The 26,701-nt window shown below is 40.6% G+C and overlaps 2 protein-coding genes across 6 annotated transcripts in view; one reads left to right on the forward strand and one right to left on the reverse strand.

Annotated features, from left to right (window-relative positions):
• Positions 1–5,540, reverse strand: part of RUNDC3B (RUN domain containing 3B) — a 136,687-nt gene extending 131,147 nt beyond the window's left edge. The window contains exon 1 of one of the 2 annotated variants that reach the window (XM_084785453.1): positions 5,073–5,540. In XM_084785453.1, the coding sequence (XP_084641579.1) occupies positions 5,073–5,191 (119 nt within the window). In that variant the 5' untranslated portion in view covers positions 5,192–5,540. The remainder of the gene's footprint in view (positions 1–5,072) is intronic. The other variant, XM_084785452.1, reaches the window with a different exon arrangement.
• LOC311599507 (ATP-dependent translocase ABCB1) overlaps positions 1–26,701 on the forward strand; it is a 158,517-nt gene that overhangs the window by 55,825 nt on the left and 75,991 nt on the right. For 2 of the 4 annotated variants that reach the window (XM_084785425.1, XM_084785428.1), the window contains exons 3-4: positions 25,484–25,623; positions 26,070–26,140. In XM_084785425.1, the coding sequence (XP_084641551.1) occupies positions 26,076–26,140 (65 nt within the window). In that variant the 5' untranslated portion in view covers positions 25,484–25,623; positions 26,070–26,075. Of the gene's footprint in view, positions 1–6,029; positions 6,049–21,028; positions 21,048–25,483; positions 25,624–26,069; positions 26,141–26,701 lie in introns of those variants that run through there. The other 2 variants (XM_084785426.1, XM_084785427.1) reach the window with 2 other exon arrangements.

The following is a 26,701-nucleotide window of genomic DNA, read 5'->3' on the forward strand; positions in this document are numbered from 1 at the left end:
CTAACGCTCACTTGTCAACCAGTCTACCTTACTTGGTGACCTTACTTGGCCATTGATAGTCCCTGATAGTGCCTGAGGAATGACGCCTGAGGTCCACCACATACACCTGCATGCACAAAAACATGTACACATATACATACAAAAATTATATTTGAAAAGTAAACGTATAGTGGAGCTGAATGAATCACCACAATGTTTATATATGAATTAGAAACTGGCCACAGACGTAACACTATCAGCTATCTAAGACAAAGATAAAGTTGTAAATTACATACTCATGTGCCCAATAATGTAAATAAACCAAATGCCTAGAATCAGGCCACTGTTGACACTGAAACAAGACAGAAGTCTTCAGAAAATAAGCTATTTTATGATACACACTGTTCCTGATAACAGCATCAAGAAGAGTCTCTAGATTGCTTCCTATCTTAACTCTCAATGACGACTGAAGGATCAGTATATAACTGGGTAAGAGTGGTTGGAAATATAAGAGTGTGGAGCACTTCATTCTGTACACTCAGGAGCTCTACAGTGCTATGGACTGACCAAAAAATGTTGACTAATGCCCTACTACACATAAAATTATTTGAGTAACTTTTGATATTCATCATTCCAAGGAATGATCACTCTTGTAAGGCATACTCAAGCAAGCAGCAACAAAGAATAAGTTGCAGTGTATAAAGGATATATTATTGTCAATATATTTAGTAAGTGTTCACATACCTATGTTTGAACTCCTACCAAGTTGAAGCAGAGTGAGACATTTCCCCTCCCCTGATTATTCAATATCTAAAATGCTAAGCCTGTTAACGTTCTCCAGTTAACTTGTGCCTCTGGACACAAATTTACTTATCTCCTTTGCTAGTTCACAACCATAGTCAGCAAGCCAAATGTGAAGTGTAACAAAAAAGGGCTTCTGGAAGCACACCTTAAAAAACAACAACAGCCAAGTCAATAAGAAGAAACAACAGGCAGCAAAAACAAAACCCCACACAAGTCTTATGGGGCCATTTAGCAAGACGTACTAAGGTACCTCAATAGTCTCCATGGAGACCTACTGCACAGTGCATGTATTCATAGACACAGATTCACAGAACAGACACCAATAGTTACCAAATTGTGTTATCCATATATTCTAGGGGAAAAAAAGGTAGCAAAATGTACAACCTCTTTTCTGTGAATTTATGTAAACTGTCTAAATACTGTTTATCATGTGCTAAATATGAACATTTAAATTATGAGCTTCATTATATAGTAGATTATATTCCATTGCAAGTGCTAACTGAAGCAGTATACCTGAGGGAAGAATTTTAAGCTCAGAGCAGGTATTAGTTACATATAAAATATGAGATCTTTATTCCTTGACCACAGTTTAAATGAGGGGCTGTTTTAATTTGAAATAATACTAGTATTCTGAAATACTATCTTGACCTATAGAAAATGACATTATTTTAATTATGAAATTATCATTTGTTTCTATCCTGCTTAGCTTATTGTGTGCCATTTTCTTAAATCACCCTTGCCTTTTTTATCCACAAGAGAGGAAAACTGATTTTTGCATGTGAAGTTCCTTTCAACTACTGTCTTAGTTAGAACTTGTATTGCTGCGATGAAACATCATGACCCAAAAAGCAAGTTAGGGAGGAGAGGGCCTATCTGGCTTACACTTCCACACGACTGTTTATCATCAAAGGAAGTCAGGATAGGAACTCAAGCAGGGCAGGCACCTAGAGCTAAAGCAGAGGCCATGGAGGGGTGCTGCTTACTGGCTTGCTCAGCCTGTTTTCTTTTCTTTATTTGTTTGTTTGATTTTTGGTTTTTTGAGACAGGGTTTCTTTGTGTAGCCTTGACTGTCCTGTCCTTGTTTTGTAGACCAGGCTGACCTTGAACTCACAGAGATCTGCCAGTCTCTGCCTCTTGAGTGCTAGGATTAATGCTGTGTGCAACCACACCCGGCTCAGCCTGTTTTCTTATAGAACCCAGGACTACCAGCAATGTTACCATCCATAATGGACCAGGCCCTCCTCCATCAATCACTAACTGAGAAAATGCCCTATAGGCTTGTCTTCAGCTGAATCTTATGGAGGTATTTTCTCAAATGAGGCTCTTTTCCCTCTGATGACTCCAGCCTGTGTCAAGTTGATGTAAAACTAGCCAGCACACCTACTGACTTAAAAGTTTGACAAGTGTTTTAAAGTGTGTACTCTAATAGTTAAACATGTATATTTAGTATTTTATGCAATATTATTATAATTCTATAAGCTGAGAGGTGAATTAGATTTTAATCGTATTTGCCAATAGGACTAAGGTCAAAGAAATAAATCAGCGTAAAAAGACATAAGCTGGGCTGTAGAGATGGCTTGGTCATTAAGAGCACAGGCTCTTGGGTTTGATTTCCAGCACCCAGGTGGCAGCTCACATCTCTTTGTAACTCCAGTTCCAGGGCATCTGATACATCGTCTGGTCTCAGAAGGCAATGCACACGCATGGTGCACAGACACACATGTAAGGAGAACACCCATAAATAAAATAAAAATAAATAAAAATCTTTGAAAGATACATAAGCTTAAAAACAAGAGAAAAATGACTAACACCTGAAACTGTATGGATGAAAATTCAAGTTTAAAAAACCCAAGGCAGGCCCAGCATAAAGTTTATGACTGTAATCCCAGTTCTCAGGAGGCAGAGGCAGGCAGATCTCAGCCCAATCTACATAGCAAGTTCCGAGCCAGTTAAGGCTACACAGTAAGGCCATGTATCAGAAAAGAGGGAGGGAAGAAATGTGGGAAAAAGTACCTCAAATTTTTAAAGTTCTAAATAATAAAGATTCTGTGTACAAAATAGAGTAGCTAAAATGAATATATAAATATTCTGGAATTGAGTGTGGAAAATTTAGAGTTCTCAAATGACCTACTTTATCTTAAGTACAAACTATGGAAAAACATGCTAAAACTTTATTCACTAAGTACTTTACAATGGTTTTAGAATACATAATACATATTTTTATCTCTTAAGTTGAATTACACACACACACACACACACACACACACACACACACACACCCCAAATCATAATGAACTCAAATTTAATTAAGCTCTTTTCCTGACCATCCTATATAATCAAACAGCCTAACTCCAAAATTCAAAACAGTAACAATATTGTACTTGTATATGCCATTAAATCTATAGAATTGCACAGTTTTAAGATATGGCAATGAACCTAAACTGAAGCTATACCTAGCTTTTTAAGGGAAGGAAAAAGCATTACTGTATAAGCGTAAAAACAAAAACCAAAAACAAGATGTAAGCTGGGCACGGTGGTACATGCCTGTAATTCCAGAACTCAGAGCAGAGGCAGTTGGATCTCTGTGAGTTCAAAGCCAGCCTGGTCTACAAAGTGAGTCTAGGACAAACAAGGCTACACAGAAAAACTCTGTCTTGAGAACTGCACTCCCCAAATGTACTGGGGGATTGGTTTTGCTTATTCTAGTTTTATAAATTTCAGTTTTCCCAGAACATCAATCAACATCAATCAAGAATCACAAAACGAGGGCACGATTCAAATGTTTGTTTAAAGAAAAATGCATGTGGCTTATCTAGCTGCTATATTTTCTCCCATATTTTTCGACTGTGCTCATATTGGGAAACATTAAAAAGCAAATAGGATCACACATTGCTTGATGGTTATTACTCATTTTAAGTCCATCACTTGAAATTCACAATGATCTAGTCCAACATGACTGCATAGATGACAAAACAATGGAAGAAAACGGGGAGTTGATATTAAAGACACTAGAAAATGACGACACCAGTTCTGATGAGCTCAGCTACATTTCCACTCGTTCAACCTCTTCCAACTTCTAACGTCAAATCATTAGGAAGTTTGAGTCTGCTGGAACATAATGACTCAAGAAGCACAGTTTAGGTTGAAACTGGCTTTGAAACTATCCTCATTTCTTTAAAAAATTAATTCATTTTAATATCTGTAACTATCCACGTAGCTTATTTTTCTATGTATCTAACTTGGAAATTTGCCTCGATTTAAACAATGTAAGTTGTCCCAAAAACTTGTCTTCTACAGGGCACAAATAATAAAATATAGTCCATCTTATTTTACCACTTACAAAGCAAACTGTGAGCAAAGGTCTTCCTGATAGATGAGCATTCATTACAGTTCAACTTAAGTTTCTTAAATATTGAATGTAACTCCTACTACATATATCTGCAATCTGCTTAAGATGCTAGCCACGCTTTTACACAGGGAAGAAAAATTAAATACAGACATGAATCGTAAAGGAGGGAAAGGTTTCATCACTTACCCGATAACTAGAGAATTATCGCTGGTTGACGATTAAACAGTATGATGGAACAAAGTAATTTTAACAGAACTTATTGGCTCTGAGTGGTTACTAAGAAACGGATGTCTAGAATTTCTTTATATTAAAGAAAATATATAGGCCTGTTCAAAACCAGTTTTTTTTTCTGAATTCTAGACTTGTAGATAGTGATGATTTATTTCTATATTTCCTAGAGGAAGGGATACATTTACAATCAGGAAGCATGTTTAAAAAATAAATGCAGATCTTTGAATAAAGGACGGACTGGAGGACTAGGAGACTTCCACAGTTCCGCAAGCAGCACTGGCACTGTAGTTGACAAGACTGAAATACCCGATACACATATGGGCGGAATGAAGGGAGTGAAAATATACGCCAACAAGAGAAAACAAGAGAAAGCACTTGGATTGGGGGGGGGGGGGCAACAGAGCTATCTAGGTAACTACTACAGCAGCAGCAGGATGCTACTCTTCCTCCGCCCTCTTCTACTCAGACACTAGACCGCACCTTCAAAACAGATCCTCCCCGGCTCCGCCCCGGCCCTGGCCAAGGCGCCTCTAACTGGGGAGGTCCAGACCCGAGGGCTAGTCCACGGCCTCGTGGAGCGCAGCGCCCCCGGACCTCCTGCGGGGTCCCCGCTCGGCCGTGGATACGAGTGGCGCGGGGAGGGCAGGGGTGCGGGCCGCAGCAGCCTAGCCCCGGGACCTCCCTCTCCCCGGCGCCCGCAGCCGCGCACCTGCACACGGTGATCAGGTTCCTCCTCTCCACCGCAGCATTGCGGGCGCTGAGGCTCTTCTTACCGCCGCCGCCGCTGCCGCGGCTCCCGCTCAGGCCCGCCAGGCTCCGGGAGGCCATGGCGGGCTCAACTCCGCGCCCCCTTTGTCTCCAGCGGTCCCGCAAGCCTAGCACACCTGGGTCTCGCGGCCTTCGCTCTCAGTGTGGCATCCTCCCGCGGCCCGAGGGAGCGAGGGAGGAGCCGCGAGGTAGGCAGGGTGTGGAAGGCAGTGGGGCACCCGCGCCCGGTACCCAGGTTCCACGCGCGTGCACACTCACACACACACACGCGCGCGCGCGCACACTCACCCCCCCCCCCAACACCAACACACACACACGCACGCACGAGCCACCTCCGCCCTCGCGCGCGCGCCGCCGCCGTCCACGGGAGAAGCGCGTGCGGGTTCGGAGCCCAGCACAGCGCTGCTTCCCTGGGGACGCCGCACTAGCTTGCGCACGGGCGAGCCCGCCTGCCGGCCCCGCACGTCAGTCTTCCAGTTGGGTGGGACTGCTGAGGGAGCCCTGCCCCCTGCACCAATGGGAACAAGGCTTCTCCAGAGACAGCCAATGGTGGGAGGCGGGGGCGGGACCCGCCGCCCCGGGAGCCTTTAAAGTCGCTCGCTTAAGCCCCGCCCTGGCGCGTGGGCTGCTGTCAGATTCCCTGGCCGGGCTCGTGCAGCGTCAGTGTGCACGGGGCGAAGCCGCGGGTGGCTTGGTGTGGGTTGTGGAAAGCCAGTTTCGGTGCGCCGGATCCACAGCGACTCCGGTCCGAAGCCACGCTGACAAGGCTGAGTCTCAAAATTTCATGACAGATTTCCTGGTCCCTGCGCTTCAGTAGGTTTCAGAAGCAGTTCCTTTTGTCCCAAGCCCTCTTCGAGCCTGACAGACAGCAGCGACACAATGGCATCAGGCAACATGCCCGTGGCATTTCACTTCACGTGAGTCTGATTAGGGTCTGAATTTCTTGATTCTCCTCGCCTCATCCTCCCACTTCATCCTCCCTCCTCAATCTCCAGCACAGCCTGAGACCCAGCTGACCATAGAGTGTTGAGTGAGTGTCCAGCCTAGAGTTCTCCAGGACAGAGATCTGAACTGCAGAGCAGCTAGTGAGCCTGAGGGACGTTTGATCACAGGGTGGAGGGAAATGCTGCCTTGGAGTCCTGAAACACTGCTTGGAAGGGCCACTTTGCAGAGTCTCTATTTCTCTGGCCTTACCTGTGGGAGGCTCCTGGCTCGGCCCGGATCTCTGGCACTCACCTTAGACTACAGTTCACTTGCCTTTAAACTAGTATGTCCAGCACTGGGTATGGTGGTCATGCCTTGAATCCCAGCACTCAGGAGGCAGAGGCTGGTGGATCTCTGTGAGTCCAGAACAGCCAAGACTACACAGAGAGACCCTGTCTTGAAAAACAAAACAAAACAAAACAAAACAAAACAAACCCAAACAAACTAGTATGTCCAGACTTAAGATATTTTTAAATTTTGAAAATCTGAAGTCATCAGAACAAAAATCTCACCTTTTTAGACTATTAAATATAATTATGTTAAAATAAAAAATATAGTGGTTGCATACGCCTTTAATCCCAGCACTTGGGAGGCAGAGGCAGGAGGATCATTGTGAGTTCGAGGCCAGCCTGGTCTACAAAGGGAGTCCAGGACAGCCAAGGCTACCCAAAGAAACCATGTCCCGAAAAACCAAAAATAAACAAATAAAAATACATGTAGGAAAATATATAACTAAGCTACTTCGGTAAATATACATTTATATAATAAGATAACAGACTCTAAACTTTATCTTTCACATGAATAAAAGCAGATGAAATTTCCTCATAGACAGGTATGTGATTTGCCGGTGGACGTGTTGTCAAATACTTGTTCTCCGTTCACCTGACATAGATGCTTGTTGGGAGGTTCCCCTTCTAGGAGCTACAACCTATCTTTTGCTAGCCTAATCATATGACTTCACAACCAGCCATCAGCAAACAGATGCACTGGCTGTGCAGACAGTCTTAGCAAAATATTTATACTAGCAATGACAAATAGAACTCAAATTAGAGATAATTTTTTAAACCTGAGATTATAAATGCCTAAGGAAATGCATAAAAGCCATTAATTATTTAAAAAAAAAAACTAGAGCAAAGGATGGTGGTATACCTCCTTTGCAATCCCAGAATTCTAATGACTGAGGTAAAAGGAACACCTTGCTTTGTGAACTGCTGTTGTGTTGTTGTGACCAAAACATCTGACGTAGACAGTCTGGGAGAGGAAGGGTCCGTTTGAGTTCCTGTTTCAGAACTTTCATGGCCTGGCGGACTATAGGAGAGCACTGAAGTTGACATCAAGTCTGAGAGGACGTAGAGTGACAGGAAATCCGTCAGGGATAAGACAACTCCAGGACCTTCTTTCAGTGACTTGACCCCTCCATGTAGGTCCTACTGCCCAAAGTTTCTACAGCCTTCCAAAATAAAGCCACCAGGTGGAGACAAAACATTTGAGACCTGTGCCTCTGGAGGAACATTTCAGATGCAAACTGAACACTGGGCTTCATAGTAAGAGCCTGTCTTTAAAGGATATAAAGAAGAGGAAGATATGTGAAGTTAAGTTGTAGGCAACCTGGTTTGGTAGATATGGAATATATAAAGGCATATATAAAGAAGTTGAAAGTGAGCAGTCATTTTTAAAACCAAAAACAAGGTTGGCTTTGTGCCGTCAAGCGCACGGTCATGTTATTCATATTATGTAACTTCGCATTTCTGCCTGAAAACACTAAAATTCCACTTTAAATAATCTGTCTACAATGTTAACTTTCATTGTTTTTAGTGAGTTCAATTGACACAGTACTTACCATAAGAAGTCATTTACCTTTGCATGGACATTTATCAATAAACTGCCACTTGGGGGCCTCATTTGATAAGATTTTCCCCCTCACTTACTTTGAGTGATATTCTAAGTGTTTTCCAGATTACTAATCTGGAAACAAGAAATGAAAGAGATTAAAAATCAATTATGTCTAGTATATGGTATACTCCTGCTATAGAACTTTAATGAGTTTTCATACTATTTTTTAACTTCTTTTGGTAAGCATTTCAATTTGCTACTTGAATATTTGCATAGTATTTAAATACATTAAAAGATTCACTATAGCAAAATAATTCAGTCTGTAAAATGTTTCAAAAGATTTGAGTTCAATGCCCAGAACTCATTTTTTAAAAGCCGGTTTAATGGCATCCTTGTAAACTCAACACTGGGGAGGTGGAGACAGCCAGATCCCTAAGGCTTGATGGCCAGCCAACCTAGGCTGATTGGCAAAACTTAGACCAATGAAAGACTTCTGTTGAAAACAAAACAAAACAAAAAAATAGAAGGCTTCTGAGGAACTACAGATATCTGTATACCCAGACTTTGACCTCTGATCTCCAAGTGCGTGTACACACACATACACATCCATACAAACCATACTTTTACACACATACACGCTAAAAATAAGAAACACATTTTGAAAACATAGATGCTAAATCCAGCCAATTGGGATTTTATGATGCTAATATTTACAACATTCTTACTTGTATACCATAATCCCCAATAGTCTCATCATCATCAAAAGAAATAAAATTACAAATATAACACATAAAAATCCTTCAGTCAGAGATTACTAAACATACCATAATTTATGTTTTATTCTTAGAAGCATAGTTTACCTATGTAACCGTGTTTTTAAAAATACTAGGAAAACTGTTCTAGTTGGGGTTTCTATTGCTGTAAAGAAATACCATGACCATGGCACCTCTTATAAAGGAAAACACTTAATTGAGATTGGCTTACAGTACAAAGTTTTAATTCGTTATCATCATGGTGGGAAACATATGGGACATAGACAGACATGGTGCTGGAGAGAGATAGTTGAGAGTTCTACATTTTGGGTCAACAGGCAACAGTTAACTGTGAGCCACTAGGCCTGATTTGAGCTTCTGAAGCCTCAAAGCTCATCCGCCACAGTCACATACTCCTTCCAGAAAGGCCACACCTACTCCAACAAGGCCATGCCTCCAATAATGTGTCTATGAGTCTATGGGTGCCATTTTCATTCAGAACACCACAGAAACTAATAATATCAATTTCTAAATGAGATTTTCAGACATGATACAAGAAAATGCTGATTTAATTGTAATGAGACATTGTTACTTTAAAATGATTTTTAAGAAAATTCTTATGAGATCTATAAAAATCAAGAGAATAAAATTTTATTTTAGCATTAATTTATTATATCACAGTAAATTTGGTATATATAAAATCTTAAATGTGTAAATATGATAGTAATGATTATGCCTTGAAGTCCTAGGGCTAATTTATTTATATATATATGTACATATGTTTGTATATGTATCTATACATAAACTTATAGCTACCAAAATCTCTGACTGGTGTCCAAAACCTGGCTAATTACATCAATCAACTTATAGATTTAGCCAAGTATATTTACCTCAGTCAACACGTGAATATAATTAAAGAAAATTGAATATGGAGTCATCATTCAGATCTTGTCAAAGGTCTGATATTTACTTCAGCCTGGCTCATGGCTCACAAACTTGGCCTTGACAATAATGTTATTATCTTCTGAAATATTTCAGGGCCAATTTTGGAAGGCTGCACATTATGGTTGTTAGTTTTCACCAGCTTAGTATCTTACACACACGCATCTATTAGCTGAAGAGTCAATAGGTCAGAAGTCAGCCACATACAACTCAGGTTGGCTTGCTGCTCAGAATCTGCTGAGGTTGAAATCCAGATGTCAGTTGAGCTGTTACTATCTGGATGCTTTTGAAGTTTAACAAACCTTGGCCCCACTGGGGTGGCAGGGAAGGATCTAATGATTGAGCCGAGGTTAAAGAAGAAGAAAAGAATGAACTAAGAAAGCGCTTGTGAGAGGAAGCATCCAGGCAAAATGAATTTGCAAATGGCCTGTGGCTAGAGGAAATACAGTGCCTGAAGTTAATATGCCTGCAGCTCAGAGGTAGGGAGGGTGGTGATCACAAGGCTAAAAAAGAAGCTAGGGTTTGCTTTGCGTGCAGGCTTGCTGATCACATTAAGCATTCCATCACCATCCTAGGAGCACCAAGGAGTCTTCGAGATAGTTGGAAAGAAGTGATTGACAAGATCAGACGTGAGTTTTGAAATGGTCACCCTGGCTGTTGTGGATAGTGGCTGAAACACCCAGTGCAGAGTGCTGTCCACATGGTTTGGCAGTATTCAAATGCAAAACTTCACTAGGGTTTCACTAATGACCTGAGGGGTTTGGTTTGGGTTGGTTCTGTTGTTGTCATTTGTCTGTGGATAAAAACTATTTCTTAACTCTAAAGCCTGAGTAGTTTCCTGATAGCAGTCACATAGCAGACCAAGTTGTGCTAAAAACTCTGCTGGCCTTCCAGTGTGTGAGAATTTCCATTTGACATGTATCTCATCAAAGCTTTAGAATCCTGGGCCATTTTTTTTATTATTATTAAAAAAAAAAACCCACAGTAAGTTTCAGAAAAGACAGTAATTTCCTGTATAGCTGAGGTCTGTTTGTTTTGCTAGACAGGATGTTCAAAAGATCCTGATGTGTCAGCCTTCCCGATAGCTAAAACTGTATGATCTGTACCTATATCCTGGATCTAAAGACTAATTTTTAACAGGAATGCCTGGGTACAAATTATCCTGCTTATGCTTTAGTTTTTACTTAAGTGACCTATAGCTAACACGTAAGACCTTGAATGATTTAAAAAATACCACAAAGCCAGCAGATGTCAGTAAACTTCCTTACTAATTATCTTAGTTAGGGCTTCTATTGGTGTGATAAAACACCAAGGCCCAAAGCAACTTGGAGAGGAAAGGATTTGTTTGGCTTACATATCCCAGGTCATAGTTCGTTAGAGAAGCCAAGGCAGGAAGCTAGAGGCTGGAACCAAAACAGGTGCAGGGAGGAATGCTGCCTACTGGTTTGCTTTCTTATATAGTTTAGCACCACTTACCAAGTGCATGCCAGGAACCTCAACCCTGGAGGCCTTGAGGAGAGACAAGCAGAGCTCAGGGGCTCTAGCTAGCCAGCTAATTTAGCCAAGAAAGCAATCTTTAGGTTTAGAAAGAGATCCTGTCTCAAAAACCAAGATAAAGCAATACAGGAAAAGCATCCTAACATCAGCCTCTGAATTACACACACACACACACACACACACACACACACACACACACACACACACACGAGAGAGAGAGAGAGAGAGAGAGAGAGAGAGAGAGAGAGAGGGAGAATATCTGCTTTCTTCAAAACTTGTTACATTCATACATCAATGGCCAACATCCTAATTTACTAGTTCATAGTATTCATTTGCTAGTTAATTTACTATAACATACTTATTAACAAAGCATGACATGGGGATAATTGTTAGGCTCTTTCTTTTTCAATTAAAAAAATAAACGTAGTTTTGTTTACTTCTTTGATTTCCATTACCACCAGTCTGAATGGTTTTGTAGATCTTTACTTTTTATAATTTATATTCACAAATCATCTTCCAGCATAAAATTAATTAATTAATCCCTGCCAAGTTTCCAAGAGGGAGATTCTGACATGACTTCTCCCTCACTTCCCTCCTTTGATTGTGTTTTATTAATAGGCTACCTTAACAACTATTACATAGATTTGCAACTTGTATTGGGTCGCATGTGAGGGCAGTGCAGCATAGTGGTTAGATTATGTTATTTCTCTGCTTCTGAGGCTGTGTTTTCTCTCTCCTTCAGAGTTAAACTCATAGTCCTTGCTAGGATTGACCAGGCTCCACAGAATTTAACAACACATCCCTTCTCCAGTACCATCTCTTGCTCCTTCTTTCTCCTTGGTTACTCTGCTCCATCTATGTTGGCTTTCCACTCATCCTTGAATATGACTAGGATGCTCTTGCCTCAGGGCCTTAGAGCTGTCTAGTCTAGATACCAGCGGGGCTCATTCTTTTATTTCCAGAAGTTCACATACTGTGTCACACAATTTAAATTACAAACATCTTTTTTTTCTGGATTCCTTTTATTTTTAAAATTAAAATATAATTACATAATTTCTGCCTCCTTTTCCTCCCTTCAACCCTCCCAATGTATCCCCCGGCTCACTCTCAAATTCTTGGCCTCTATTTCTTTAAGTGTGTGTGTGTGTGTGTGTGTGTGTGTGTGTGTGTGTGTGTGTTTCAAAGTATATGAGTACAACCTTTTCAATGTTTATAATGCTACTTACATGTATATGATTTCAGAACTGATCCCTTGATATCGGACATTTAGTTGGGGACCTCTTCCCTGGGAAAGTGTATTTCTCTTGGTCTCAGCATTCCTTAGTTGCTTGTAGCTCTTTGTGTAGGGTTAAGGCCTCTTTTATGTTTGCAGGCCTATTGGCATCATCCTTGTTTAGGCCGCCATGTTGATGATATTTCATGGGTATAGCTTCTCTGACATTTCTAGGAGATGCAATTTTAGAGCAAACACCCTGCTCTTCTAGCCCATCCAGTCTTTCTACCCCCTCTTAAGCTATGATCCCCAAGCCTTAGTTGTATTGTAGATTTATCAGGTAGATCTGGGTATCACAGAGTCACTGTTCTTGGCATTTTGATCATTTGTGATTTTCTGCAATGATCTAAAGCTGTTACAGAAAGATGTGTGTGTGTCTTTAATGAGGGGTGAGACTTACACTTTGTGAGTATCATGGTAAATGCTGAAAATGTAGCTAGGAATATACTGATTTAGTAAAGTGGTAGTTGTAGGCTTTTCTCCAGGAGTCTTGACTGCAATAGCCTCAGGTAATTGGCTAGCTTCCTGGTACTAGGCATCATTACCTTTTCTAAGCTGCTGGTTACTGCCATGGTATATGTGCTGCTATCACATCCTTAAGGTTATTGTGTCATGTTAGTCACTGTTGTAGCTCACAGGCATCATAGCTAGGTAGACCTATTGGCTGCTGCCCTCCATGTACCGTGAAAGGTAGTCTTTAGGAAGGAGGCTTCCAGGGCAGCCTTTCAGATCTACAGGGTCCTGTGTCCAAAGTTCATGGTATCTTCAGAAATAGGGACTTACTTTCATTCTTGAGAGCTAACCATGGCAACAGCAATAGTCTATAATAGACTATTGGGAATCTCTTGGACAACTCTGACCAACATCTCAGAAGGAGGTTTCTCATGCTTGGTTTTAGGGGTTTATCAGGTAGTCTGTAGCTCTTGGAGGAAACATTGTCATCCCAGATATCTATCACCTTGCACCAAAAAAGTAACTCCAAATGGATATAAGTGTGAAAAGTGAAACTACCAGAAGAAAATTTAGGTATTGCCCTACAGAACATAGGTACAGGAAAGGACTTTCTAATGTAAATGGATGGAGCTAGAAAAGAGTATACTGACTGAGGTAACTCAGATCCACAAAGACTGCTGCATGGCCTCTTTTATCTGCAGTTCCTGCATATAAATCCTGTGATGTGATTACATATCTTGAAGCAACTGCAGAATCCAGGAAGACAGAACGAGACCATGGCAGGGGACAGTGTAGAGAGAAGTAGCAGAGTACAAGTGATTCGAAAGATGATATGGGAAGGAGGAAGCTTTAGTTGGGGAAGGGAAGATAAATAACAATAGGGCTGTCCTTATTTTCCTTTATTGCTTTGTCTCCATAGCACTTATCTCCATCTCAATATATATTTCAAACATGTATTTATTTACTTTTTATATTTACTTACTAATTTTTAAACTCCTAAAGGGAATAATACATGCCTTGTTCATTAATGTGCTAAATATACTTGACACATAATAAGTGTTCGTTTACTGTTCTGAAGTCAGTGAAATGAGCATTGATTTTTCTTTTCCAATTTTTCGTCTTTTACTTTACATACTCATCATTTATCATGCACGTATTACATTGGGATTACACAAATGAATAAAATACTTTCACCCATTGAATTTTTGGTAGACAGGTGAGAAACACAAACACTGGCATCAATAATTTAAAAACACTGACAAGGGCAAGGCTGTGGCCCAGTTGGTAGAGTACTTGCCTGCCTAGAATGCATAAGGCGTGGATTTAAGATTTATTAACCAGGTGTGGTAGCACACTCCTGTGCTCCCAGCCCTGACTCAGGAGATAGAGGCAGGAGGATCAGAAATTCAAGGTCATCTTTAACTTGAGACTCTTTTTAAAAAGAAAAAGCACAAAAAAGTCCCATAATATGGGGAATAGGGCCTACTTCTGACATGGACTCTGGAGCTCACTTTCTCCTGGCAGGACAGCCTTGCCAGGCCACAGAGGAAGAGGATTACAGGCAGGCCAGAGGAGACTTGATAGGCTGGGGCCAGATGATAGGCTTCCCCTTTCTCAGGGGAGGAAGAGAGGGGAGGGATGAAGGAAGGAGGGTGGGGCTAGGAGGTCACTACAATCAGGATGTAAAGTGAACAAATAAAAAGAAAAAGAGAAAGAAAAAGTGGGAAAGAGGGAACTACTGGCTTTAGATGGGTATCATAGGAGGTTTAAAAGAAAAAGGATTTCTTGAGTAGGATGCTCACCTGTGGACATAAGAAAAGCACCACTTCAAGCAAAGAGTACAACCAACATTCACAAAGAAGCGCAGAGGGTAACGGAGCTGGTTGGGCAGATAACTCTTGATTCTTTGTCCCCTGTATATGCTTTATTTTATTGTTTATTTTTAAACCTTCAAGTTTTTGTTTTGTTTTTGTTTGGTTTGCTTTGGTTTTTTGAGAAGGTTTCTCTATGTAACAAGAGCCCTGCCTGTCCTGGACTGACTCTGTAGACCAAACTGGCCTAGAATTCCCATAGATCCACCAGCCTCTGCCTTCTAAGTGCTGAGATTAAATGTGGGTGCCTTTAGATTTTAAGGAAGATAAGGCCCTTTGGGGGGGTATAGCAAGACACTAAACTATGTGGTGACCTCTGTCCTTCCTTTAAGGTCTCTGGGATGGCTTACTAAGCAAGGAAAGATTTACAAAAGATATATGATCAAGTTTATGTATAGACTGGCCTACATGCTAGTCTTTCTTTTTCTTTTCCCTGGGTCTTGGGTACCCTACCACAGTAACAGGAAATAGAACCCAAAATTCAGGAGCCATTATCATGCAAAAGAGTTCAAAGTGCCTTTTAGGCTTGATGTCACTGGAATATCTTATGGTCAAATTAGTCCTTCTAGTAATGTAAGCGAGGCTTAGTTTTGAATGAGAAGGGATTGAAATAACAGGTAAGGGTAGATTGTTCTAGAAAACTTTCTATATTTACCTACATAATTCCTAGGCCTCTGTTACCTTCAGTCACCTAGACATACTCTACACCTTAAATCAGCCAGTGATTATGAAGGCCTGTACTGTGTGCATAGATTTTTGAGGCTTATAAAATTGGAGAGGGTACTGAACTTTCTTTATCAAGTTATAGTGTGACAGATAAGAAACAAATAAGCAAAAATAAAAAGACCAAAATGTCTGAATCTTAACACATCTTAGTATGTTTTATGTTAGACTGCAACACTCTCTTTATTCAACAAATACCTTAAATATCTTTATTCTAATATTTTGTGATGCAAGGTCACTCATGAACCTTGAAATGTCATAAACTAAGAAATGCTGTTATCTGTAAAACATAAGCATCACACTTTATTTTTCATTTATTAGGTTTTTCATTTGGGGCAGAAACTTAGCTTTACAAAGTAAGATTATTTAGAATTGTTTGGTCAAAATGAAGATAAAGGAAAGAAAAGATATTAAATATTACTATGAACCTTGGAATAAGTTATAAAAATTAAATTTCATAAGATCTTAGAAAAGAAGAAACCTTTCTACATTGGTAATTTTCTTTTTATAGATGTTGAGTTACTAAGAAAACTTAGACTTTATATTTGAGGCAAGGCATTTTTATAATAATAATATAGCCATTTCTGGAAATGTACTACAAAAGAGCCAAAATAAAAGATAAAAGTATACACACTTGGAATTTTTTGAGGATTGAATCCATTGAAAGAAATTGTTCTCTGTTTCAAACAGCGAAGGTAAAGTTTGCCTAGTGAACCAGAAATTGTACTTTCCTTGAATATTTGAGTTTTAAATTTACATATAATGAATCTTAATGGAAATACTCCAGAACTTCTTAAGACATATAATTGCCAGGAACAAACATTCAGGATCAGTATATGTTGAAAGAAAGAAAGAAAAAAAAAAACCTAACAGAAGTCTAAGTCAAACAGATTCTGGACTGATCAGCCTTAAAAACTTAGTTGTTTTTTGGTGTTTTTAGTATATCCTAGAGATTCATCCATGTGAGATGTGCCTTTACCCAAAGTACCTTTATGCCCGTGGCAGCAAGTGATTGCCCTTTGTGCAACTAGATAACACATATGCATTTCCACCCAATATAAATGTGATAGTTTGCCTATGTCTCCACCTGCTCTGTCAGTCATGATATGTCTTTAGGTAGACATCCGGCTGAGATACAGTACTTCACAATCATGAATCAGCACACCAGACATTTTCTCAGTTTATATTTCACAGAACATCAAGGACTATATAACACTGTACAACACTGACACCGAGAGTAAGGTCCATGCCCTTGCTCCCAGACTGCTAGTAATACATTCCATTTCGAGACTATGACAACATCTTTCTGAATTTAATTACCAATCTTACCATGCCCCAAGGCCACCTGGAGTGTTGAGTCATCCAGTAACTAACTCAGAACCTGCTGATCAAATTGTTTTAATATACAATAGTTTATTAATTGTGGAAGGCCAAATTTTACTTTTGAGAATAATAACTGCTTGTTCATGATAGGTTGAAGTCTTCACGATACAAATAGCTTTCCTTGGCATGTTGATGCAGAAAATTTAAAGTGTCTTCATAACAAGAAGTGATACATTTCGAACTACAATTTTGTTTTAGGGTGTTATTGCTGTAAAGAGACATCATAACCATGGCAACTCTTATAAAGGAAAACATTTACCTGGAGCTGTAGTTCAGAGGTTTGGTCCTCATAGTTGTCATCACAGTGGGAAGCATGGTGGCAAACAGGCAGACATGGTCTCCATCAGGATCAGCAGACAGCAGGAAGAGATAGCAAGCCACTAGGCCTGGCTTAAGCTTCTGAAACCTCAAAGCCCACACTCTTAATAGCACATTTCCTCCAGCAAGGGCATTCCTACTGTAACTATCTTGACCTATAGGAAATGACATTTCATCTATTAGAGTACTTTAATTATGAAATTATCATTTGTACTTCCAATAATACCACTCCTTATGCACTTATGGGGGACATTTTCATTCAAATTAAAATAACCTTAAATGATCTGAGGAAAAGTGTCAAAACTCCGGATGGTCCTGCACTGAAATGCCATGTTATAAATGAAAAAAAAAAAAAAAAAAACCAACCAAACAAAAAAAAAAAAAAACTCAACTCTGATTAGGAAGCTGAGGAACCATTAAGAAGTAGCTAAAGAAATGGATCGCAGAATTACAAATTTGTGGGCAGTGCACACATACGGGCATGTGTTCTAGGGGCACATGTGTAGAATCCAGAGGTCAAGGTGGGTACATTGGTTTGGGTATACATGTAAAATCCAGAGGTCAGTGTTCGGTGGTTTCCTAAATTGTTCTCCACCTTATTTCTGGAGACAGAGTCTTTCACGGACGCTACCTGACGCTTCCTGATTCAGGTAGACCAGCAGGCCACCAACTCCTAGAGCTTATCTTTGCTTCCCAAGCCAAGGATGGCAGGTGCCCACTCATCACTTAACTTTCTTACAGGAGTACTGGGGACCAAACACAGGTCCTCATGCTCGCACAGCAAGCACCCCCAGCTGAGGCATCTCTCCAGCCCCATATAACATAACTTCTACATCGAATTGTTTTAAAGAAGAACAGGTTGATGGCGAAAGAGGAAAACTTGACTCTAGAATAATTGTTCTTGCCGTATGGTGGCATGGCAATACAGACAGCATGCTAGGTTTGAAGAGAACTATGAGACTATACTCTACAGCGGTCAAGTAAAATACAAGGAACAAAGTTTAATGTGATAGTACAGTATCAACTGTATACTATAGCTTCTTCCTACATAAACACACGGCAGCTTAATGTGCAGTAAGTAGGGCTACAGTAGCAACAAAGTTGTAGAACATTGTCAAACAGTAGAGACTTCACATCCAGATGTTTCGCAGATTTACAGAATTCCCCTCTTTGAAAGATAAGAATCAGAATTTATTTATGATGTCAGGAACGTCACAGGATAAGTGAAAAGTTTTATAATTTATTTTAGAGTACTGTAGTTAACATCATCCTTCATTTTCTATGATAATATTATTTCATATATTTTAGAGATAATTTATCACTAGAATAAAATAGCTACTTGTAATGAGGAACATTTCTTTCACTCTTTCTTTCTTTTTTTTAAATACCATTTTTCAAGACAGGGTTTCTCTGTGTAGCCTTGGCTGTCCTGCACTTACATTGTAGACCAGGCTGGCCTCAAACTTACGTCTATCTGCCTGCTTCTGCCTCCCAAGCGCTGGGATTATAGGCATGTGCCACCATGCCTGGCTTTTCTTTCATTCTTTTAAAGTATTGTGCATTAAACTTCTGACCATTGTTGTCCAGAGTTGGAATCTTAGGTACACGGAGGCAGACATTGGAAGAATGAATAGATTATCTGCCTTATGGTCTACCTTCTGGTACTGACAGCCTTTCTAGGGGATCCTGAGGCACGGCAAGGAAAATGGGCTGGCTTGTCTGGTCAGTGGCAAGAGTAAAGCCAAGACGAGAGAAACTTGAAAAGGAAACAACCGCAGAATGGGACTGCCCTGTCCTTCCAAAACATATCCCACATTTGCCAGGCTGAAATCTGCCCATTAGAGCAGCAAGCTCTAAGACAGAAAACCTAGGTTGCTAACCTAGCTGTTTTTCCTCTCTTGATTGGGTAGCATCGGTTCTTTAACAATTCAGAGAGTCAGTGTAATGCAGAACTGCATAGGATGACCTCTCCATTCTTTTCCAAACTGAAACATCTAGAAACTCTGGTATGTGAGAAACATCCTATAGTAGAATCCATGTTAAACAGGGTTAAGAGTTCATTTTTGAAGATTTCCAAGATCGTAACTACACCACTCAAAACTGTCCCCAGCTCTTTCCTATCTTGGTTAAATGTCACTTCTTCAGTGAGGTCTCCTTTGACCGTACTATTAAGTCTGGTATCTTCCTCCACCTACTGCCATCAGTCTCCTCCCCTTTTCCATTTGTCCTCAGAACACTTTCTACCTTTGAACATACTGAAACACTTAGTAAACTTTAGTCTCACTGCCTAGACATAGTAACCAAAACACCCAAGAAGAGGTTTCTGTTTGCTTGTCATTAGATACTGTGCTCTCAAGGACAGTGAATAAAATCTAGGAGGTACTCAGTTGTTAGCATTGTTGAACGAATGAGTAAAGTCCTTATACAAACTGAAAAAAAAAAAGTATTTACTAACAAGTTTCCATTTTAAAATGAGATATAAGCAACAATGAATCCACATTATAGAATATTTTTAACTTATGGAAGCATATTTTTAATAGTTATATCATTCAAAATAACAGAAAAACTGGAAAAAAATTAATGAACACTGACTCGTTGAACTGAATTAACCTTGTTCTCAAGAGAAAGTTCGTTTGAGATTAGGCAAGTTCAAAGTCTATGAATCATAAAGCAATTGAAAAAACTAAACAGGAAATGATGCTTTTCATGAACTCTGCCAAGAGTTTAAAAAAAAAAAACCTTTAGAGATAATGTTATATTTATATCAGGCATTTCTTAGTGCTGATGTCTGAGGGTAAAAGGTTTGGCTATAAACCAAGGTAAGAAAGAAATAGGATGCACTAGGACTGCTACTACTGAATATGAATTGGATGTCTAAGGAACGTGCCTTTCGAACATATTTACTAAGGGTGTAAGAACACTATATTATTTTATTTATCATGAGTTTTGAGGCATGGTCCTTTATGTATCCCAGGCTGCCTTTGAGCTGGTTGTGGCTTGTTGCTCTTGTTATTGTTGGTTTGGTTTGGTTTTTCGAGACAGGGTTTCTCTGGGTAGCCCTTGCTGTCATGGACCTCACTCTGTAGAGCAGGCTGTCCTCAAACTCAGAGATTTGCCCACCTCTGCTTCCTGAGTGTTGGCATTAAAGGTGTGCACCCCTGCATTGCTGCCTTTGAGCTACTGATCTTGAGTTTACCTCCTAAATGTTACAAGTGTACACAACCATGCCCAGCTCATATCTCATTTTGAATTGAAACTCTTAATGAAATTAATCACTAGTATATTACCAATGGCAACAGCACAGCAACCACCTGAGAGCTGAATCATTCAGGTACTAAACAACTGGTTTTTTATTCAATGAGTTATTTTACAAATGGAGAATTTGAGTTTCAAAAAATAATTTTCCCAGTGTTGAATAACCATAACTTACCTAGTCTTTTGCCAGTTGCCCAAACTACTCCAGAAACCAAGGTACAAGGATCAACAGAACCAAGGAGTTTGAGACAGCCAGAGACCAGAGACCAGAGACCCAGTTTGATACTAACATCCATAGTTTCTAGTACCACGCTAAATTCTCTCTTGCTTCTATATCTTTAGAAAAAGGCAAGTTTTACTATTGGCATCACTCAACTGAAGGTGTATTTCAGTAGACTCTGAAAACATATTTAAAAAAAAAAGAAGCTTACATCACCTTCTTTTGGCAGACAACACTGATGTCGATAGGCATGCAATTCCCTTGAGTATTTACTCTGGAATGGATAGTGGTAACTTAGATGAATAAGTTTGGTTTGATTTGGAAAAGTAAAAACCAAGCACTTGGCCCATATGCTAAGATTACCCTAATGATTTTTCAGCTCCCAGCTCCTCGCCCCACAAACAGTATAAAGGTATTTGCGCTTGTTTGTGTCATCTGCATCTAACCAAGTGCTCACTATATAATAATCAATAATATTAAGTAAAGGATCAATAACAAAATAACTCCTCTGCTAAAGTTCATCTATTTGCTTGGGTATGTTTTAAAACATAAAGTAATGCCATTAACGGAATGTAGTCTCTAAGGTTACCTAACTTACTACATGTGCTGCATGTTCATTTAGCATAAAAGAAGTGTAATTCCAACTGAGAAAGGAAAACTCTCCCAAGGTCTGATCATTAAGTCCACAATTGATCTCCTGTACTCTTATCTTCTGCATGTGGGTCTATACAGCGCATACTCTGGAAAGTTAGCTTCAGGTCTTTGATCTTCTCATTAAGTCTTTGGGGGTTGATAGGAAGCCATCAGCTTGGGAAGAAACTGTATCCACGTTATATGAACAGTTGGCAGTCAAACCAAAGCAGACATCCGGCTGCCTCAGCCATCCTATCTCAAGTGCATCTCTAGTTCTGGTTCATTTTTCTCCCTATCCCCTTTCTCTGCTTAGAAATATGATGAGGAAAATTTTCACATATATGAAAAATCTCTACAAAAAAAAAGAGTCCTAGGAATTTTCAGTGTCAATTTTTAATTTAGCCCATTAATTTTCACCTTCCCCAAATATGAATGAGCTTTAATAATGAGCAAACTGTCTTGAGAAACAAAGGCTAAGATTCTGGCCCTTTGCTTTATTCATCTGCTTAATTTTTTAAAACATAAGTTTTACCATTTCCACTATCAAAAAATACACTTTTAATGTAGGAAAACTTAAAAAAAAGTTTAAAAATTTAAAACTTCATCTAAGTTCCACCACTAAAAACAAACTTTTGTTGAGAGCTACCCAGCAATAAGTAATGAAACGGGAAGAGGCCTTCCTTAGCCCACATTGCTCTCACCCATTCTTCTACCCCCCCCCCAAAAAAAACCCCACAAATCCTTACTCCTTTGTTCTATCTTTGATTGGTCAGTCACTTAAAAGTCACTCACTCAAAAGGTTTAGAAGACAGTGGCCTCCTCAGGAGGAGGAGTCACTAATGGAGTTTGAGAGAGAACACCAAAGGATCTCGGAGGAGATGTTTGGCGGAAAGAGAATCCCGCAAACCACCGTGAAGACAGTGCAGGCAGGTCGCCTACTAGTCCAAGCTCAGTAGGCCGCAGCTGGCCTCATGGTATTATTTTAATAAGAAGATATCTAATCCTTACGCGTGTCCCAAAAAACAGAAACCCATTCTCATATGAAGTACGAGTAAGCGGCAAATTGAAAGTAAAAGCTAATGAGTAGGTGGAGAGTAGAAATCATTTCTGCCTAGAGCACACTAATAAATCTCTTAATTTTAAAGTTTTCTTTTATTGTTATCACCATTTTCCCTGACCTATGACGGTCACGTTATAGGCCTACTGGTAGCAGAGCAGCCATTTGGGAAATTACCAAATTTAAAAGCTTATATATTTTTTAAACTAAAAAATTACATTTATTTATTTGTTTGTGTGCATGTGCATAGAGGTCAGGCGACAATATGGGGGAGCTGTTCTTGTGTGTTCTGGGAATTCAACTCACATTGTCAGCCTTCATGGAAAGTGCCTTTACCCACTGAGAAGTCTTGCCAACCCAAGAGTTGCTATTTTTCTAATGCAGGATTTTAATAAGCAGTCTCACCTGAGCTTAGGTGCAGTCGTCAGTGTCCTTGTCACTTAGTCACATCCTTCACACATAAAAATCAGTTACACATAAATGGGTGGACACTGTAATATTGTGGACCTTTTATTGTTAGCACAAGTGAATCATTTGTTTTGCACTAGGATCGCATTATAGTCTTTCTCTGCCTCCGGTCAAGTAAGTTCATCAAGGTGAATTTTGGTCCCTCTTTCAGGATGTATTAGATTTGGATTTAAGGTAGATAAATAGACGAGCTCAGAGAAGCAGAGAAAATTCTTATAGAAATGTAGGAAAGAGACACAATTTACAAGAGGGTTGTTAGAAGAAGAACCTGAAAATTTAGAAATCTTAGGAGAAAACCTGCTGATTTTCCATCATTGTGATCTCAGAGAAACAAATTCAAAAGAGAAAAGGTCTGTTTTGATTGGCGATTCCAGAGATGTCAGTCCATAGGCTAGGGAAGTGGAGCATCATGGCTGCTCATACCATGGCAGTTAGGAAGCGAAGAGGGGCAGTGGAGGGACACTAGGACAAAACATAACTCCAGAGGACAGACCCCCCAAAGACCTCCCTTGAACTAAGTCCTACCTTTTAAATTTCAGTTTAGTCACAGTAGCCCACTGGCGTAGGAAGCCTTCAGTGAACCAATCCATTCATTAGGTCCAAGCCCCACGATCCAACCACTTCCCCGAAGCCCAACCTCTGAATCCAACTGCATTGGGTCCACGTCTTCAATACAGAGAGATTTAGAAAAGCGTAGAGTGAAAACAGCAGCCGCCGCCGCCGCAGCAAGTCATCTGAGAGAAGCAGGGAATCAGCTGAAATGAAAGGAGCATTGATGTGCTGGGGGAGATGGTTAAAAGAAGTGAGGCAGAAGGTGAGTAGAGAGAAGTACTATGCTACAGTCCTCATAACCTAGTAAGTTCTTAGACGTGACATGGTTGTCAGCAGCGGGGCAGTGTAGCTTTTCTAAAGTCGAGTCATAAGGTGAAAAGTTTCATGAGACTCAAAATGGAAGCAATGCGTTGAGGTCACGCTCTACAGTGTACGGTGGCCAAGGGTGAAGGTGTACTGGTGCATGCCTGTAATCCCAGCATTCCAGAGACTTAGATTGGGACACTGAAGTTCAAGACCAGTTTGGAAATACATATGGAAACACTGCCCATCCACCCACCCCACCCCCCACAGGAAAGAAGGAAAGAAAAGGGTGGGATAGCTATGAGGAGACTTTCAAGTCCTGAGTCTGATGCTCACAAGCTGTGGGGGTTTTTGGCAAAAAAATGTGGACCTGTTTCATCTACTGGGAAAGAAGAATAACAGTAATAGTAGCAATGTCATCGGTTCCTGTGAGGATTAAATGAGTTTATTCTTTTCAAGTGCTTGGTGCAGTTTCTCATATATGACCCGTGCTAAAGAAATGTTAGTTACTCTTGCTCCTTCAAGTGCGTACAGAACCAAATATGTGAGAAACACGGTCTCCAGAGTTGGAAGAGTACTGAAATAGCAGAAGCAAAAACAAGACAGAAATGCCAGGTGCTATGCATGAGCACAGTCAATTAGAAAACAGGAAAACAAACATCGCCCCCCGACCCCCCCAAAAACACTAGTGACTTGTTAGAAAGTCTATAGCATTGTTAGAAAACAAACAAAACATAAAATCAATTACATGTCCTCTTCCAAAAGAGTCAGATCAAGTACATTTTGGGGTAAAAGGTAGAAAAAAATATCAAAGGGAGAAGTTATGTTTTCACATTATGCAGAAACAATGACAGGATTTTCTGTTTCTCAATACTTGCAGCAAGTCCAGAGGCAATAGGTGTAAGTCAGATAATAAAAATTAGAGGTTACAAAACAGCTACGTTTTACAAAAGAGTGAAATGTTCAGAGGGGTTAAAATTGCTCTGTGAATCTGAATTGGGAAGACTCCATTTACTTTTGGTCTGTTTGAAGAAAATCTCAGGAAGCATATGAAATGTAAACACAAAAAGAAACACTGACTAAAGTAATATGTAAAAAGTTACGTTTACAATCCAGATTGAACTGTAAGAATTCCAAATGCCCTGGAGGAATATGGACATTGGTTTGATAGCTAAAACTTCAAAATACTACATATTTAAAAATACAATTTCTACATCAAAACGCTTCATTTACATACTGGAAATTGCCTGCTTTCTTTCTTTCTTTCTTTCTTTCTTTCTTTCTTTCTTTCTTTCTTTCTTTCTTTCTTTTTATTAAATAAAAGGTATAAGCCGATATAACTGACAAACTGAAACACTGAAGAAAAGCTCCTGCACAGGGGTTCTCTTAGCCTTTTCAAGAGTTCTTCAAAGAAGGGGAATTTACTGATGGGCAGGGTAAATTTAACTGGCTATTTAGTTTAAGTCAGTTTAATTGACTATTAGTTGTCCTGCCTAGAATGCGTCTTTTACCTTTGTCACGTGTAGAAGGCCAAGTGCAGATCTACAAACTCACAACTCTATATATAGACAAGTGCGTGACCATGTAGAGATGCGACTCTTACAAGTGTGTCTCTGATGATTCCGGGATGTGCGTTTGTTGACTCGACATTTGCGAGGGTAAACCAGACTGCCCATTTCGCGTAGAAATCCAACCTGTTTCGCAATTTCTCCAGCAATATTCCTTGAGTCAAGCTGGGCCGGGAGCTGGTTTAACCTCCTGGTCAAACTCACTGGCTGGGCGGGACTGCGCCTGGGCGTAGGTTGAGCCCACGAAGTTTACTCCTCTGCCCTCAGAAAACCCCGGCACAGCCAAACAGCGGTTTCCAGGAGCAGCTGCTTCCATCCTCCCAGGCTCCACTACAGTTAGAGCCACTTCTTCCAAATTCTGCACCTTGGCGGACTCTACGAAGGAAAGCCCGAGGTACACACGTGAGGTGAGTAGTTCCCAGGAGGGGTCCGGTGCTCCGGATGTCTGAGCCTAGTCCGGGCGGCAGGGGCCTTGGAAGTCCGTGGGGACTAAGTGGCGACAGCTCAAAGTCGTTTTGGGAGCTCCAGGAACAGCACCTCCCACCCCAAGCCAGTGTTTTCGGCGCCAGCCCCGCAAGTGGATCCTGCTGCCCAGCTCCCAGTCGCTGGCCTGGGGAGGAGCGCGCTGGGGCGGAGGGGACCCTGCAGGGCGGGGCAGCCGGATCCAGGCCCAGCACCCGGTGCTGGCGGGGTGATCCAGGAGCTCCCGGAATCGCCGGGATGAGTTACCTCCAGGCCAGCCCCGGGAGCATGGGGCAGAGCTCCTTCTCACTGGGCTCCTAGTAGCGCTGAGGTCTGTTTAAGCTTTGGGCCCCGCGGCCATGTATTTAGCTGAACTGTGGTTTCTCCCCAGGTCGTGATGGAGCTTGAAGAGGACCTTAACGGAAGAGCAGACAAGAACTTCTCGAAGATGGACAAAAAGAGGTAGCCGGATTGTTTCACTTTCATACTTTACGTGCCCTGTTATATACATTTGAGCAATTAGTTTGTAGCCTCCAGCACTGCACTAAAAGATTAGTGGTTGTTATTTCAGTCTTCAGAAGTGTAACCCAGCCCTTAGAAGGAACTGCTCTGCTTGGAGCAGTCCTTCAGATGTGTGTGACAGAGACTCCTGTTCAGCCTCTAGAGCGGCCATTGCTCACATCCATTTAGTTTTATGACCTCAGCTTTATGAGCACTGTTGATCGCTCATGCACCTGAGCCATATGCTGCCTGGGCTCTCTGCTGTGATCTATTATCTTGCTTCTGATAAAATAACTACCTCTGTAAGATGTCACATGTTTGCGGCAGAAAGAAAAGAGGCCCAAATTCAATTTTGTTTAGCTCTCAATGACTGTTTCTATATAAAATGGCTGTATTACCATAGAAAGAAAGAAGCTACAGCTTACATTTAAAATTCTACAATGGCTGATTACAAGTGTGATTAACTTCAATGGTAGAGAGAGGTAGGAATGTTGCAGATCTAGAACCTACTTAAAAATTGTC

This window comes from Acomys minous, assembly GCF_964271855.1.
Source record: "Acomys minous genome assembly, chromosome: 6".
In the NCBI taxonomy this organism is placed as follows: Eukaryota; Metazoa; Chordata; class Mammalia; order Rodentia; family Muridae; genus Acomys; species Acomys minous.